At 44.0% G+C, this 18,440-nt stretch overlaps 1 protein-coding gene across 3 annotated transcripts in view; it reads left to right on the forward strand.

Moving 5' to 3' along the window:
• PCYT1A (phosphate cytidylyltransferase 1A, choline) overlaps positions 1-18,440 on the forward strand; it is a 53,845-nt gene that overhangs the window by 13,946 nt on the left and 21,459 nt on the right. For all 3 annotated transcript variants that reach the window (XM_074406106.1, XM_010341435.3, XM_074406105.1), the window contains one exon: positions 8,412-8,538. In XM_074406106.1, coding sequence (XP_074262207.1) covers positions 8,422-8,538 — 117 coding nt within the window. In that variant the 5' untranslated portion in view covers positions 8,412-8,421. The remainder of the gene's footprint in view (positions 1-8,411; positions 8,539-18,440) is intronic.

Here is an 18,440-nt window from a genome sequence, read left to right on the forward strand (position 1 = left end):
CCTTTTTTTTTTTTTGGAGACAGGATCTTATTCTATCCTCTAGGCTGGAGCGTAGTGGCATGATCTCAGCTCACTGCGACCTCAACCTTGACCGACTTTCAGGAATTTCCTTTTTTTCTTTTTTTGAGAAAGTCTCAAGTGATCCTCCCTCCTCAGCCTCCTGAGTAGCTGGGACCACAGACATGTGCCACCACTGATCTTTTTGTTTTTTTGTAGAGATGGGGTTTCACCATGTTGCATAGGCTGGTCTCGAACTCCTGGACTCAAGTGATCTACCCACCTTGGCCTCCCAAAATGCTGGGATTACAGGCATGAGCCACCACACCCAGCCTTATGCTTTTCAAATTCATACATTACATATAGTTGTGATAAATAGCTAGCATGATAGATGACATTCAAGATTTAGAATGATCTCAACAGATTATAACAGATAAAAAGATCAACATATATGAACTTCAACAAGATGGTAACCAACAAAATGAACTTAAAAGGAATAAATAGGCCAGGCCTGGTGGCTCACACCTCTAATCCCAGCACTTTGAGAGGCCAAGACAGGTGGATCACCTGAGGTCAGCCTGGCTGACATGGTGAAACTCTATCTCTACTAAAAATACAAAACTTAGCCAGTTGTGGTGGCATGCACCTGTAATCTCAGCTACTCAGGATGCCAAGGCAGGAGAATCGCTTAAACCCAGGAGGTGGAGGTTGCAGTGAGCTGAGATTGTGCCATTGCACTCCAGCCTGGACAACAAGACCAAAACTCTGTCTCAAAGAAAAAGAAAAAGAAATACTGATGACAACTATGACTGCCTTTCAGTTTTGAAATACATAGTTATTTTCTTCCTTGTCCATTTGTCATAAATATATATTAACTAGAATGAAGATGTTGAGAGAAGAGGATCTGTTCTACAGTGGTTCAGGTATAATTCCAGGAATTCCCTCCTTCTTTTTTTTTTTTTGCTAAGGATAAGCCACAGAGATCATAATCCTTCATCCATAGATACTTCAGCATATATCTCCTAAAAACAAGGACAGTCTTTTTTTTTTTTTTTTTTTTTGAGATGGAGTTTCGCTCTTGTTGTCCAGGCTGGAGTGCAATGGCGCGATCTCGGCTCACCGCAACCTCCGCCTCCCTCAGGCAATTCTCCTGCCTCAGCCTCCTGAGTAGCTGGGATTACAGGCACGTGCCACCATGCCCAGCTAGTTTTTTGTATTTTTAGTAGAGACGGGGTTTCACCATGTTGACCAGAATGGTCTCGATCTCTCGACCTCGTGATCCACCCGCCTCGGCCTCCCAAAGTGCTGGGATTACAGGCTTGAGCCACCGCGCCCGGCCAGGACAGTCTTTTATATAACACAGTGCAACCCTGGGCAACATGGTGGAACCTTGTCTCTACTAAAATACAAAAAATTGGTGTAGTGACATGCGCCTGTAGTCCCAGCTACTCAGGAGGCTGAGGCAGGAGAATTACTGAAACCGGGAGGCAGAGGTTACAGTGAGCCAAGATTGTGTCACTGCATTCCAGCCTGGGCAACAGACAGAGACCCTGTCTCAAAACAAAAACAAAAAACAAGAAAACGGCTGGGCTCGGTGGCTCTGGCCTGTCATCCAGTAGCTGGGATTACAGGCACCCACCACCGTGCCTGGCCAGTTTTTGTACTTCTAGTAGAGACTCCTGACCTCAAGTGATCCACCCACCTCGGCCTCCCAAAGTGCTGGGATTATAGGTGTGAGCCACAGGGCCCAGCCAATGCATATTATCTGACATACAACACATCTTCAAATTTTGCTAATGTCCTAATAACTATCCTTTATAACAGTTACTTCCTCCCTCCCCCCCTCCCCATATCCCTCCCTCCCCTCCCCTTCCTTCCTTCTTTTTCTTTCCTGTCTTTTCCTTTCTCTCTTCCTTTCTTTCCTTTCTCTCTCTCCCTCTCTCTGTCCTTTTTTTCTTCCTTTCTTTCTCTTTCTTTCTCTCTCTCTCTTTTCTTTTCTCTCCTTTCCTTTCCTTCTTTTCTTTTCTTTTCTTTTTTTTTTTTTGAGACGGAGTTTCGCTCTTGTTACCCAGGCTGGAGTGCAATGGCACTATCTCGGCTCACCGCAACCTCCGCCTCCTGGGTTCAGGCAATTCTCTTGCCTCAGCCTCCTGAGTAGCTGGGATTACAGGCACGTGCCACCATGCCCAGCTAATTTTTTTGTATTTTTAGTAGAGACGGGGTTTCACCATGTTGACCAGGATGGTCTCGATCTCTTGACCTCGTGATCCACCCGCCTCGGCCTCCCAAAGTGCTGGGATTACAGGCTTGAGCCACCGCGCCCAGCCCCTTTTCTTTTCTTTTGACTTTTGTTCTGTCGACAGGCTGGAGTGCAGTGGCATGATCTCAGCTTACTGCAACCTCTGCCTCCTGGGTTCCAGCGATTCTCCTAGCTCAGCCGCCAGAGTAGCTGGCATTACAGGCACGCACACCATACCCAGTTAACTTTTTGTATTTTTAGTAGAGCTGGGGTTTCACCATGTTGGTAGGCTGGTCTCGAATCTGACCTCAGGTGATCCACCCACCTTGGCCCCCCAAAGTGCTGGGATTACAGGCATGAACCACCATGCCTGGTGAGCCACTGTGCCCGGCAGGCATTACATTTCATTGCCATCTCTTTAGTATCTTTTAATCTTGGAACAGTCTCTTAGCCTTTTGTTTATTTTTTTCATGATCGATAGTTTTTAATGAATACAACCTTGTAGAATATCCTTTAATTGTGGTTTGTCTACTTGTTTCTTCATAACTCAGTGCGAGTTATTATTTTTTTGGCAGAATATGTTGTGTCCTCAGTGTCTCACATTGGGAAGCATTATTGGTGATTTTGCTAAGAGATTTTTCTACTATCAGGGCACTCTGTTCCCTTAGTAATTTTTATATATACTATCTACTTATTCGTTTATTTTCAGACGGAATCTGGCTCTGTCACCCAGGCTGGAGTGCAGTGGCACCACCTCAGCTCACTGCAACCTCTGCCTCCTGGGTTCAAGCGATTCTCCTGCCTCAGCCTCCCAAGTAGCTGGGATTACCAGGTGCCTGCCACCACACCTGGCTAAGTTTTGTATTTTTAGTAGAGATGGGGTTTCTCTATGTTGGCCAGGCTGGCCTCAAGTGATCCACCTGCCTCGGCCTCCGAAAGTGCTGGGATTACAGACATGAGCCACCACACCCAACTCCTCCTTTGTAATTATAAGTGATCTATGGGGAGATACTTTGCAAACTGCAGATATCCTATTCCTCAGCAAACTTTCACCCCATGGTTGTAGAATCCTGAAGAGCATTTTCTATCATACATTTTTTTTTTAACATCTTGGATTCCAATGTCATAAAACATTTTTGAGATGGAGCTCTGTGTGTGCTTTCCATGCCTTAATTGAAGCCTTCTTGAGAAAGTAGTTTGCACTTAATTTTTATTTTTTTAAAATTTTTTGAGATGGAGTCTCTCTCTGTCACCCAGGCTAGAGTTCAGTGTGGTGTGATCTCAGCTCACTGCCACCTCTGCCTCCCAGGTTCAAGCAATTCTCCCACCTCAGCCTCCTGAGTAGCTGGGCTTACAGGAATGCATTACCATATCCAGCTACTTTTTATATTTTTAGTAGAGGTGGAGTTTCACCATGTTGGCCAGGCTGGTCTCAAACTCCTGACCTGAGGTGACTGGCCCACCTTGGCCTCCCAAAGTGCTGGGATTCACAGGCGTGAGCCACTGCACATGGTCTTTAATTTTTTAATTGATAGATAACAGTTGTTTATATTTATGGAATACAATGTGATTCTTTGATATATATTTACATTGTGGAATGATTAAATCAAGCTAATTAACAAATTCCTTACCTTGTATACTTATTTTTTTGTTGTGAAAACATTTGAAATCTACTCTTTTAGCAATTTTGAAATGTTAAATACATTATTATTTATCGTAGTCACCATTCTGTGCAATAGACTACTAAAGCTTATTCCTCCTTTCAAAACTAATTCTTTGTACTCAACATCTCCCTTTCTGCTCCCCACCCTCCTCTGTCCACCTCTTATAACCACCATTCAACAGTCTGCTTCTGTGAGTTCCAACCTTTTAGATTCCACAAATAAGTGAGGTCATTTGTGGTATTTGTCTTTCTGTGCCTGGCTTGTTTCACTTAGCATAATGTCCTCCAGGTTCAGTTTGTACTTAAAATTTATGATACTTAAAAATTATGATACAGTACTTTATAAACAGTAAGTACTCACATTTTTGACTGCCTGATATTATTGACTTGCCTGACACCAAATTGCTGATTATATTTCTCATAGCGTATTTTGTCTCTCAACACTTAGAAGAATTGAGCTGATACTTACACAGGAGTACTATGTAAATTAAGAACTATCATTAACTGGATGGATTAGACATTTTTAGTAGTCCACTCAGACCATTGAGATGAGAGTACTGACCTCTGAATATTATGAAAGAATAATTAATAACAATAATGAAGACAAGCTTTGATCATCGTCACTGGAAGAACTTAGTGTTAAATATATAGCACCCTTCTTCCATTTTAATTTGCATCTGTGACAAAAGGAAGTTTCTGGGTGGTGCTTATCTCACTTTGGACTCTGACATTTTTTCATGTTGGCCTAATACGTAGCCATGACTCATGAGGTGTCACCTTCAGCCTCTAAGAAGGAGGCCAGGTTTCTAGTAGATCTTGTTATATTGCCGTTTGGAATTTACCCAGAGGAAAAAAAGTAAGGCACAATTGCAGTTGTTTAGATGAACATCTCACTCAGGCTTAGTAGAGGCAGTGGGGCAGAGTAGACCATTCTCACTCTGTCTAGCCTTGTTTTCCACCTCTGTTCTCAAGATTTTTCTCTGAACCGTATCTTAAAGCAGAGATGACAGTTGATCATAGAGGTTCCCCTAATTCCCAATTTCTGGCTGATTCCTAAAATTTCAGCAGTATCAAGAACATAATTTATTCTTACAAATTGTATTACTCGGCCGAGGTAGGTGGATCACAAGATCAAGAGACTGAGACCATCCTGGTCAACATGGTGAAATCCCATCTCTACTAAAAATTCAAAAATTAGCTGGGCATGGTGGCACGTGCCTGTAGTCCCAGCTACTCAGGAGGCTGAGGCAGGAGAATTGCCTGAACCCAGGAGGCAGAGGTTGCGGTAAGCCGAGATCGCGCCATTGCACTCCAGCCTGGGTAACAAGAGAGAAACTCCATCTCAAAAAAAAAAAAAAACCAAAAACCAAAAAACAAATTATATTACTCAAGAAAAATGCAAATATCCCTGCAGGGGGTTGAAAAGTCAACATGTAAGTGATTGCAGTGACGGCCTGTCTGGACTGCCTGCTGCCATGATGCTGGCTGCAGTGGGGGAGGCATGGCCTGGGCTGCACGTGCTCCATGGAGCCCATGGGAGCTGGGAATAGGTGGAAGCCCTGCCCCCTTCTGAGTTGGCGGGGTGGGAGCAGCCATGGCTGTATACCCAGGCATCCCTGTGCTTTTGGGGGCCCAGGAACCTTCCCTGCCCCTGCAGACTTGGAAGTGCCTGCTCCCACTGCCTGGCCTCTCCATGCTCCTGGTGCCCATTCTGATTTTGGAGCAAGGTTGAGGCCAAGCCTGGGCACTGTCATGCCCTGGCTGGGTGTGTGCATGTTAAGGGCAGCGCTGACATGCCAGCCCACTGCTGCCTGTTTCCCTCTGGATTTTGGGTGTCCAGGAGCATAGGAGGAAGGCCAAGGTGGGGGCTGAGGGCAACTCCACACAGGCCTGCAGGTGCCCCTTGGCACAAATAGCCTGGGCACCATGGATGGCAGGTTGATGGCAGCAGGAGGCAGACAGGATCCTAGGCAGAAATGGGTGGGTCCCTCCTGAAGCCCCACTTTCAAGCCAGGGATGGCCTGAAGTCTGAGGCCCAGGCTGCCAGTTCTGTGGACTGGAGTGAGAGCTTATGGTGCTTTTTCCAGTCTGCCCATGGCCACCCATGGACCAGTCAGCATGCACTTCCTCCCCTCTGTAGCCCATAAAAACCCTGGACTCAGTTGGACTTGACAGCCCAACCTGCCTGTAGATAGGAGCTGTCCACTCTGGGTCTCCTCTCTGCTGAGGGCTGCACACATACTGGGCCGACCTCCTGTGGAAAGGAGCTACCCACTTTGGGTCTCTTGAGAGCCATTGTATTGCTCAATAAAGTACCGCTTCACTCAGCTCGCCTCCAGTTGTGTGTGTACCTCATTCCTCCTGGACACGAGACAAGAGCTTGGAATCCACCAAATGGCGGGACTGAAAGAACTGTTAACACAAACAGAGCTGAAGCATGCCCCCCCACTCCCTCCCCCTCCCCCACCCACTTGCCATGTTGTGAGCAAGAGAAGGAGAGAGAGAGAACTGCAGTCCTTTGGGAAGCCCAGCCCTAGGAGCTCCCTGAGCTAGGGCTCTGACACCCTCTTTGGAGCTCCATGGTTCCTGGCATCTCCAAGCTTCTGGGCACCACCATGTTCCCCAGAGCTGCAGTGGAAGCTGCTTTTGGTATACCTGGTCCATCCGCAGCCTCTCAGGGAGCTGGCACCTGGAGCTGCCCACCCCCCTGCAACTGGAGTGCCTGGCTATGCTCAGTGGCCAGATCCTGTGCTCACTTGCTCACGCACCCCTTGCTGCTCTGCACCTGGCTCGTCCTCGGCATGTATGGAATCTGTGCCGGTAACACGAGCTGAGCACAGCCTTACAGACCAAGTGGACGAAAGGAGCCTGGCAGGCCCAAGCAAAACTTGGGCAAAGGCGCCACTGGCCACAGAGGTTTCTGGCTGGTGAAGCGACAGTCCAAGTATTCCGTGATAAAAACATGAAACATAGAATATTCAGAACTTTGCTGTAATAGCTAGTTGCTAGAAACGCTCTGCTAAGTGAGACAATAATGAATAAGTTTTCCTTTGAGGGAAGGAGAATCCTGGAGGGGTTTTAACAGCTGGAAACTGTGAAGAAGCTTGAGGTGTCAAGATCCCCAAAAGAGGAAAGGGAAATGAGTACTGAGAAAAGAAGGGGAAGAGCCAGATGCAGTGGTTCACATCTGTAATTCCAGCACTTTGGGGGGTCGAGGTCAGTGGATCACCTGAGGTCAGGAGTTCAAGACCAGCCTGGCCAACATGATGAAACCCCGTCTGTACTAAAAATACAGAAATTAGCTGGGAGTGGTGGCAATCTCAGCTACTCAGAGGCTGAGGCAGGAGAATTGCTTGAACCCGGGAGGTGGAGGTTGTAGTGAGCCAAGATCATGCCACTGCACTCTAGCCTGGGCAACAGAGTGAGACTCTTTCTCAAAAATAATAAATAAATAAATAAATAAAATGGAAAGAAAGGGAAGGACATTTAAGAAATGAATTATGCTGATCCTAGCTATTCTGGAGGCTCCGGTGGGAGGACTGCTTAAGCTCAGGAGTTGGAGGCTACAGCGTGCTATGATTACAACTGTGAATAGCCACTGCATTCTAGCCTGGACAACATAGAAAGACCCAATCCCTTAAAAAAATTTAAAAAGTAAATAAAAACCATTATGCTACTCACAATGTTCACAGAACTAACCCTGGTGGAGTGGCCACTGAAATCTGTAGAGCACTCAGAGTTAAGAAATCAACTGGGTACTGTTGCTCATGCCTGTAATCCTAGGTCTTTGGGAGTTTGAGACAGGAGCACCACGTGAGGCCGGGAGTTCAAGACCACCCTGGGTAACATAGTGAGGCCTATAGCTAGGTGTGGTGGCATGTGCCCGTAGTCCTCAGCTGGGACAAGAGGATCACTTGAGCTAAAGAGGGTGAAGCTGCAGTGAGCCAAGATCATACTGCTATGCTCTAGCCTGGACAACAGAGTGAAATGCTGTCTTAAAAAAAAAAAAAAGATTAGCGTTAAAAAAAATCCGTGTTTTGTCAAGCCGGGACTTGGTGAGAGCCCCCCGCTTTACAAAAAGCTCTTTTCTCTACTTGCACCAATCATACCTTTACATTGCCTTACACCTGTCATTCCGATGATGTGGAGGGTACTGGGAACGTCTGTATAGCTATCTGTCTCGGCCAAATTATTCCAGTCTTTTGTGTGCAATCAGGATTTAAAATTAGCAGTTAGTACACAGGCTGCATTGTGAGCGGGACTGACTTCCAACTTCAGGCAATTCCTTGTGGCCATTGTTCCTCAGAGAGGCATCGCAGCATTTCCACCTCGGCCTGTGTTTTGTGAAGCTTCACGGTTTTTGCTAGATGCCACTGGCTCATCTTGGTGAAGTACATGCTATAGAATTGATATTTTGCTGAGTGTATCAATGTCAACATCTCTGAAATACTGGTGACAAACTTTTTTTCCACCCCAATGAGGAAAAAATTTCTGCTCACTTTCTATGACCAGTTAAAAGAAGATGGATGCACAATGTTCACCCAAAGTCAGTGCCAGGAAGAGGAGAAAAGAGGCACCTGGACCCAATGGGGCAGCAGAGGAAGACGGGATTCCTTCCAAAGTGCAGCGCTGTGCAGTTGTAAGTAGAGTTTCATTGTTGAACACTTCACCTGGCAGGGGGACAGACACTGACGACATCAGTGTTACAAGTCTTCTTAAATAATGAAAAGAATGAATAGTAAGTGTGTTTTCACAGTCACTGGAAATCTCATGCCTTTTTACTAGATTATGACTCAGCTCAGTTGTAGAAGCTTTACGTTGGATTTAGAAAAAGAAGTCTTAGGAAAATATGGAAGTTGCATGTGCATTAGGCTCAAGATCAAATTAAAACTATTAAAATATGGACAGGTGTGGTAGCCCACACCTGTAATCCCAGCACTTTGGGAGGCTGAGGTGGGCGGATCACCTGAGGTCAGGAGTTCGAGACCAGCCTGGCCAACCTGGTGAAACCCTATCTCTACTAAAAATAGAAAATTAACCAGATGTGGTGGCGGGTGCCTGTAATCCCAGCTACTGGGGAGGCTGAGGCAGGAGAATTGCTTGAGCTCGGGAGGTGGAAGATGCAGTGAGCCAAGATCATGCCATTGCACTCAAGCCTGGACAACACAGACAGACCCTGTCTCAAAAATAAAAAGAAAAATAAAAAATAAGTAAATAAATAAAACTAATGAAATAGAAAAATTGGGGCTCTAGGCAGTGATTCAGTGTTCGTATCATTTCATGGTGTCTAGTGTGTCTTTTCAACTGTTTTTTCTCCCTGCATCATTCCTCTACTTCATCATTAGTTGCATCTTAGATGAGAACCTTTTTCCATTCACGCCTACCTTATGCTCCTTTACCTCTGGAGAGGTATTTCCTAAGTATTGCCAAACCTTAGATGAAAGATCCCATTCCACACTGCCTATCCTGTCTCAGCTTGCCACCCTTCCTAAAACTCTGCATAATAAAAACATGGCAGAGAACACTTATACACAACGCAATTGAAGTTACTGTTGTTAAACAGTATTATTATGAAATCTGTGTTTCAAAATCCCAGTGACAGAATTGCATGTTTCTTTACCTATATTGGCCGTTAACCATTGATCAAACTGCAGTTTCCACTGGTTAGTTCTGGAGCTTCCCAGCCCAAAAGGAAAAGTCTATTCTGAAACAATTAATAGTTACTCCAAATGAGTGCTCTATCTTGGGCAATAATAGCAAATAATACCCCACAAATAGACACGTGCCTGCAGCACTGATACTAATAATAAGGGCAAGTGTATTCATTTCCTGTTGCATTTATAACAAGTTACCATAAATGTAGTGACTTAAATACAAATGAATTATCTTAAAGTTCTGGACATCAGAAATCTGAAATGGTCTCAGAGGGCTAAAATCGGGGTGTTGGCAGAGCTGGAGAGTCCGGGGGAAAATCCAGCTTCTTGCTTTTTCCAGCTTCTAGAGGCTTCCCACATTGCTTAGTGCTTGGATTACATCAGCCAGTAATTACATCACTCTGACCACTTCTGCCATAGCTCCTTCTCGGATTCTGAATCTCCTACTTCCCCTTTTCACTTACAAGGACTCTTGTGATTATATTAGGTATACCCAGATAAACCAGAATAATCTTCCTGTCTCGCAATCCTTTATTTAATTATATCTGCAAAGCCTCTACTATTTTGATTTTTATTTGTATTTTTGAGACAAGAGTCTCGTTCTGTTCCCCAGGCTGGAGTGCAGTGACGTGATCCCCATTCACTGCAACCTCTGCCTCTTGGGTTCAAGTGATTCTCCTGCCTCAGACTCCCAAGTGACTGGGATTACAGCTGCCCACCGCCATGCGTGGCTTACTATTTTTATTTTTAGAGTCAGGGTCTTGCTATGTTGCCCAGGCTGGTCTTGAACTCCGGAGCTCAAGCAGTCTTCCTGCCTTGGCCTCCCAAAGTGCTAGGATTACCAGGTGTGAACCGCTATGCCTGGCATGCAGAGTCTCTTTTGCTATGTATGGTAAAACAGTCACAGGTTCCAGCAGATGGATGTGGACATCTGTAGGAGGCCATTAGCCATTATTCTGCATACTGTATGTGGTCTTTTGGGGCTGACAAATAAGCTCAGAAAGTGACTCAGTAGTCAACAAAACTGGGCATTGTTAATTTCTGAATATTTCCTAGAGAATTCAGATTAGAGAAATAGTGGTGTGTACCAATTCAGCAACATCACTTCAGGAACAAGTTATAACCAAATCACTGTAGCTAGGAATAGAGCAAAGGAAGCCAGTCTTTTTAGTGGAATGAGCTCTGAGAAAACTTAAATTTCTTGGTCTTTAGTCTCTGCGGAGTCTTTTCATTTTATTCTTCTAAGGAGTCCTAATGTTTTAAATTACTTTGCTTCATATGTTCATGTGAAGTCAGTTGAGTGACTTGCTGCCTGTTCCACATTCCTCCCTGGAACACACAGGCTATTTAGCATGGACGAATGGCCAAAGATCTGCCCAGCAGCCGGGACCACCCTTGGTGAGGAGGAGTGTCTGCTAATAAACTTGTTTGTCATCTCACTGTATACCTGTACTTTCTATCTCTGAATCTCCTTTGAACTCTAAAACAAAAGCAAGCAAGATTTTTTCTTTTTTTAACAGCTTATTGAGATATAATTGACATATCATTTACAGTATATGATTCGGTGATTTTTAGTATATTCACAGAGTTGTGCAACCATCACCATGACCAATTTTAGAATTTTTAAATTTTTTTTTTTTGAGACAGGGCCTTGCTCTGTCCCCCAGGTTGGAGTGCAGTGGTGTGATCATAGCTCACTGCAGCCTCAACTTTCTGGGCCCAAGTAGCTGGGACTGTAGGTGTGCATCACCATGCCTTGCTAATTAAAAACATTTTTTTTGTAGGGATGGAGTCTCACTATGTTACCCAGGCTGGTCCCAATCTCCTGGATCAAGTGATTCTTCTGCCTTAGCCTGCCAACGTATGGGATTACAGGCGTGAGCCACCATGCCTGGCCTGGGATATTTTTATCACCCCAGAAAGAAGCCCTGGACTCATTAGCAGTCACTCCCCATTTCCCCCGAGTCTCTCCAGCCTCTGGAAGCCACTAATCTGCTTTCTGTCTCTGTTGATTTGCCTGTTCTGGACATTATATAAAATGTCCATTACATCATATCAGACAGTATGTGGTCTTTGGGGCTGGCTTCTTTCACTGAGCATGTTTTCAGGATTCATTCATATTGCAACATATATAAGTCCTTTTTTTTTTTTTTTTTTTTTTTTGAGATAAAGTCTTGCTCTGTTGTCCAGGCTGGAGTGCAGTGGCATGATCTTGGCCTCCCAGGTTCAGGTGATTCTCCTGCCCTCCTAAGTAACTGGGACTGCAGGCATGCACCACCAAGCCTGGCTGATTTTTGCATTTTTAGTAGAGATGGGGTTTTACCACTTTGGCCAGGCTGGTCCTAAACTTCTGACCTCAGGTGATCTGCCCACCTCAGCCTCCCAAAGTGCTGGGATTACAGGTGTGAGCTACCACGTCCAACCAGTACTTCATTTTTTTTTTAATTGGCAAATAACATTCCATCATATATCACACGCTACTTTTTAGTTATTAATTCTCCAGTTGACATTTGGGTTTAGTAAAAAAGATTTTATTGCCTATTTACACTGTGCTAGTACAGCAGTAGGTGGTAAGGGTGTAAAGATAAACAAGACCTTCCTTTTATGAGATGTGAGCATAGAGTTCTATAGCTTAGAGCTCATTAACTTTTTTATTTTTTATTTTATTTATTTATTTTTTTAAAATGAGGACTTGCAGGCCGGGCATGGTGGCTCACGCCTGTAATCCCAGCACTTTGGGAGGCCGAGTTGAGCGGATCACCTGAGGTCAGGAGTTCAAGACCAGCCTGGCCAATATGAAAAAAACCCCATCTCTACTAAAAATACAAAAATTAGCCGGGCGTGGTGGCATGCACCTCTAGTCCCAGCTACTCGGGAGGCTGAGGCAGGAGAATTGCTTGAACCTGGGAGGCGGAGTTCGCGCCACTACAACTCCAGCCTGGGCGACAGAGTGAGACTCCATCTCAAAAAAAAAAAAGAATGGGGCAACTTGCTATGTTGCCCAGGCAGGTCTTAAACTCCTGGGCTCAAGCTATCCGCCAACTTCTGCCTCCCCAAGTGCTGAGATGGCAGGCATGAGCCACCATACCTGGCAGAGCTCCTTAGCTTTAGAAAAACACTTTCCTTGCAGGTAAAGAAAGGAAGGATCACCAAGTGTTAGGTACCTGGGTTGGTAGGTCAGGATGAAAGGGATAGAAAAGAGACAAAAGAGTTAAGAAGGAAAAACCAAGGAAAAACTTTATGACTATTTTGTCTATGAGTATAAAGAATTTATTGATACAGATGTTTCTAAACGTTCAGTCAAAAGGATCACAAAAGTATTTACAAAACATTAGACATTTAGTATATCTTAATATTGTCTCCGGCTAGGCACGAGTGGCTCACACCTATAATGGCAGCACTTTGGGAGGCGGGAGGATTGCTTGAGGCCAGGAGTTCAAGATAACCTGGCCAACATAGTAATATCCCTTCTCAATAAAAAATAAAATAAAATAAAATAAAATAATTTACAAAGAATATCATATGTACGAATGAGTCATGAAGTACCTAAACTGTGTGGAAAATCGGCCATAGTTCTGCTTATGGCTAAGTAGGCCTCCCAATCTCATTTCAACCAGAATATATTGAGAACCTCTACTTGCCAGTGTCTGTGCATTGGAGATGCAAGGATGAAAAGATGACCTTGCTCTTGGGAAACTTACAGACAAAAAGGGGTAAGAAATGGCAACAAATAAGATAAGAGTATGAAATTAAGATACAGTATGAAAGGTGCCAAAAAGAAGGAAGTTAGAGCAAGTTACAAAGTCAATCTCTCGAGAAAAAAGGAATAGGAAGATCTCCAAGTATTAGATACCTGGGTTGGTGGGTCGGGATGGCCATAGTTCTGCTTACGGCTAAGTAGAGGCCTCACAATCTCGTTTCACCCAAATGAGTCTTAAGAAGCAAGAGACTGACTTTGACCAAGATGTGGGTTCAGTGCTTTGGGAAAAGCCTCATCAAAAGGATTGTTTTTGAGCTGAACTTTGATGGATTCAAGGAATTCAGTAAATGGACAAGCGATAGAGTGCAAGTTCAGAATTATGAAATAGGGCTTAAACTATGATGTTAGATACAGAGAGTACAACATAAACCTTAACGATTTTTAAGAGGTAAAATTGGCCGGGCTTGGTGTCTTCATGCCTGTAATCCCAGCACTTTGGGAGGCCAAGGTGGGAGGATCCCTTGAGCCCAGGAGTTTGAGACCAGCCTGGGCAACATAGGGAGACCCCGTATCTATGTTAAATTTAAATTACAATTGAAAGATGTAAAATAGACAATTCTTAGAGATGACTGAGACACGGAGGACAAATGTGTTAAGAAAGACTCCTAGGTTTCAGTCTTAGGTAGATTACGTAGATGGGATAAGAAATACCAGGAGGAAGAACAGGTTTAGAAGAAGATAGAAGAGTTTAACTTAGTACAAGTTCAATTGGAAGGCCTGTAAGATACCCAAGTAGCAGCTGTCAGATCAGCTCATTGTTTATCACTGAAATGGCAGTAGGAGTCAGGGAGAATTATTGCTTTTCTTTTCTAAAAGCAGATCCCCCAGGGGTGGAATCTTTCAGCTCTGTTTCCTGTCCCTTCTCTCTCACACCACATGGCTCTGTAGCCTTTCCCGTGGCATTATTGAAATAATTGGGCTAAGCACAGTGGTTGATGCCTATAATCCAAGCACCTTGGGATGTGGAAGGATCCCTTGAGGCCAGGAATTTAAGACCAGCCTGGGCAATGTATTATAGTGAGATACTGTCCCTACAAAAAAATTGAAAAATTAGCTGGGTATGGTGGTGTGCACCTGTGGTCCTAGCTACTCAGGAGGCTGAGGCAGGGAGATCTCTTGAGCCCAGGAGTTCAAGGTTACAGTGAGGTATGATCGCACCACTGCATTTCAGCATGGGTGACAGAGTGAGATCTTGTCTCTTAAAAAATCAGAAACAGCTGGGCTCACGGAAGGACCTGTTACCATTAATACAGAATGTTTGGGTAAAAGGGAAATAAATGTTCTTCTGTGGCATTCAGAAACTTTTTAGTAAAAAGTGTACTTTGGGAAGACAGTATCAAGTTCTAGTCTCATCTTATTTGAATTATCTCCATTTCCCTGTTAGTATGGATGCTAGAATCTCTCATTTTTCACTGAAATTTTGAAGAATGATGAGATAATGTATGTGAATATAGTCTGAAAAAAGTTGTTATGGAAGCAATATTGCATTCAGAGAGAATTCATAATTTGGGGACTGTTGATGGCCATTATTATAATTTTTAGCTGCATACATTTTGAAAGTTTAGCATTTTAGAAGCCAACCTCTTAGATTAATAAAGGTTAATTTTGTTAGCGTGCTGAAATCTGCGTTCTATAGAATAAAGAGGAAATGAGCTGAAGACGATGAGCTGAATTTGTTGAGTGCCGACTTCTGTGAAACATTGTGTTGATTACTCTGTGGATGTGTTTTGTTTAATCCTCATGGTAAACTTGTAGGGCAGGTATTATTGTCTTCTGTTTTATAGAAGATGAAATGAAAGCTTTAGAAACTTGCTGTGATTTCACTGCTGTGAAATGATGGAGCTGGGATTTAGATCTAAATTTTTCAAGTCCTAACCCCACACTCTTCCATTTATACCTCACTACCAGATAGTCCTAAGACTTGGAAGCAATACTGTAGGGACTCCCTTGAAGTTAAAATGAAGGAGATGTGTTTTAGAAGAACATAGAAATATTCAGCTCTACTTTTATGAACCTCCACTTCTAGAGACACTGTTCTTTGAGAATTACATGACTTTTCTAACTGAAGACAACTTTGGAAACAAAGATTTTGGGCTGGGCGTAGTGGTTCACATCTGTAATCTCAGCACTTTAGGAGGCTAAGGCAGGCAGATCATGAGGTCAGGAGGTCGAGACCATGTTTGGTGACATGGTGAAACCCCATCTTTACTAAAAATACAAAAATTAGCGGAGCGTGGTGGTGTGTGCCTGCAATCCCAGCTACTCTGGAGGCTGAGGCAGGAGAATCGCTTGAACCTGGGAGGTGGAGGTTGCAGTGGGCCCAGATTGAGCCGCTGCATTCCAGCCTGGCGACAGAGCAAGACTCCACCTCAAAAAAAAAAAGAAAGATTTTGTTGCTTTGTTATAGCTGCACAACATTAGGTTTCATTCCCTATGCTTGGGAGAAACTGACTGAGCATAAACCCCAGCCAGGAAGGACAGCTGGATTTGTCTTCTACCTGGAAACGTACACAGTATGTGAAAAAGACTGAAGAAACAGTTGTGAAAGCTACTTAATATATCTTTTTAAATTTGGAGAAAATTCATTATTTTAACCATTTTAAGGTATACAAGTCAGTAGTTTATCGTATATTCATCCTGTGGTACAACCATCACAACTATCTAATTGCAGAACATTTCATCATCACAAAAAGACGTCCCCTGTATTCATTAGCAGTCACTCCCCATCGCCCCTCCAGCTACCTCCTGGCAACCATGAATCTGCTTTCTGTCTCTATGGATTTGCCCAGTCTGCACATCTAATGTAAATGAAATCATACAATATGTGGCCTTTTGTGTCTGACTTCCTTTGTTTAGCATAGTATTTTCAAGATCATCCAAGTGGTAGCATCTATTAGTACTTTATTCCTTTTTATAGGTGACTAATATTCCATTGTATGGACATTCCATTTTGTTTATCCATTCATTGATGGACATTTGGGTTATTTCTACTTTTTGGCTATTATGAGTAACGCGGCTGTGAACGTATTTTATGTATACGTTTTTTTCGTTTCATTTTTTTTTTGAGGCAGGGTCTTTCTCTGTCTCTCAGGCTGAAGCACAGTGGCACGACCTTGGTTCACTGCAACCTCTGCCTCCCGGGTTCAAGTGATTCTCGTGCCTCAGTCTCCCAAGTATCTGAGATGAAGACGTGCACCACCACACCTGGCTAAATTTTGTATTTTTAGTAAAGATGGGATTTCACCAGGCTGGTCTCAAACTCCTGACCTCAATTCATCTACCCAAAGCTCGGCCTCCCAAAGTCTGGGGATTAAAGGCGTGAGCCACTCCACCCGACCTAGTTGTTTTTCTCATTATGTTTGCAATTGTCTTGGGTATATACCTAGTAGAATAATTTCTGGGTCATACGGTAATTCTGTGTTTAACATTTTGAAGAACTGTTTTCCAAAGCTGCACACCATTTAATATTCAGAGTAGCAATGTATGATGGTTCTAATTTCTTCACATCCTTACTGAGACTGTTATTGCCTGTCTTTTTGCTAATAGCCATTCTGGTTGACATGAAGTAGTATCTCATTGTGGTTTTGATTAGTACTTACGTCCTTGGTTCTATTTTTAAAAGTATTCTAAAGAATCACACATACACACACACACACACACACACACACCAACCCCTAAAAATGACTGTCTTGGCTGGGCATGGTGGCTCAAGCCTGTAATCTCAGCACTTTAGGAGACCGAAGGAGGTGGGCCTCCAGGAGTTCAAGACCAGCTTGGCTGACATGGTGAAATCCTGTCTCTACTAAAAATACAAAAATCAGTCAGGTGTGGCGGTGCATGCCTGTAGTCCCAGCTGCTTGGGAAACTGAGGCACAAGAATCACTTGAACCCAAGAGGTGGAGGTTGCAGTGAGCCAAGATCACACCAGTGCACTCCAGCTTGGGTGACAGCAAGACTGCCTCAAAAAAATAAAAGAGGGCTGGGCGCAGTGGCTCATGCCTGTAATACCAGCACTTTGGGAGGCTGAGGCTGGCAGATCACTTGAGGTCAGGAGTTTGAGACCAGCCTGGCCAATAAGGTAAAACCCCGTCTCTACTAAAAATACAAAAATGAGCCAGGTGTGGTGTTGTGTGCCTATAGTCCCAGCTACTTGGGAGGCTGAGGCAGGAGAATCGCTTGAACCCGGGAGGCAGAGGTTGCAGTGAGCCAAGATCACACCAGTGCACTCTAGCCTGGCGACAGAGCGAGACTTTGTCTTAAAAAAAAAAAGTTTCCTCTTATATGATTATTAGTATATCTTAACTAAACTTATATAGGTGTGTTTTTTGTTTTTTGGGTTTTTTTTTTTGAGATAGGGTCTTGCTCTGTTTAGAGTGCAGTGGCGCAATGTCAGCTCACTGTAATCTCTACCTCCTTGGCTCAAGCAATCCTCCCACTTCAGCCTCCCAAGTAGTGGGACTACAGGCATATGCCACTATACCTGACTAATATTTTTTTTTTTTTTTTTTTTTTGAGACGGAGTTTCGCTCTTGTTACCCAGGCTGGAGTGCAATGGCGCGATCTCGGCTCACTGCAACCTCCACCTCCTGGGTTCAGGCAATTCTCCTGCCTCAGCCTCCTGAGTAGCTGGGATTACAGGCACACACCACCATGCCCAGCTAATTTTTTGTATTTTTAGTAGAGACGGGGTTTCACCTTGTTGACCAGGATGGTCTCGATCTCTCAACCTCGTGATCCACCCGTCTCGGCCTCCCAAAGTGCTGGGATTACAGGCTTGAGCCACCGCGCCCGGCCTGACTAATATTTGTATTTGTTTGTAGAGACACGGTTTCGTCATGTGGCTCGGGCTGGTCTTAAACTCTTGGGCTCAAGCAATCTATCAGCCTCAGCCTCGTAAATGCTGGGATTACAGGTATGAGCTACTGTGCCCGGCCAAAGGAAAAAAAATATGTGTTTTGATGTTAAAACAATTTTAAAAATCTGTACTTACCTGAAAACAAGACAGTATCTTCCCAGTATCTGGATTCAGCCCAGTCATGATACGATCTTTTTAGAACTGAACATCACTGCAGCTATACAGAAATTAGAAGGATTATGGGGAATACCGTAAATGATTTCATGTCAAAA

The sequence above is a fragment of the Saimiri boliviensis genome, chromosome 9, assembly GCF_048565385.1.
Source record: "Saimiri boliviensis isolate mSaiBol1 chromosome 9, mSaiBol1.pri, whole genome shotgun sequence".
Classification (NCBI taxonomy): domain Eukaryota; kingdom Metazoa; phylum Chordata; class Mammalia; order Primates; family Cebidae; genus Saimiri; species Saimiri boliviensis.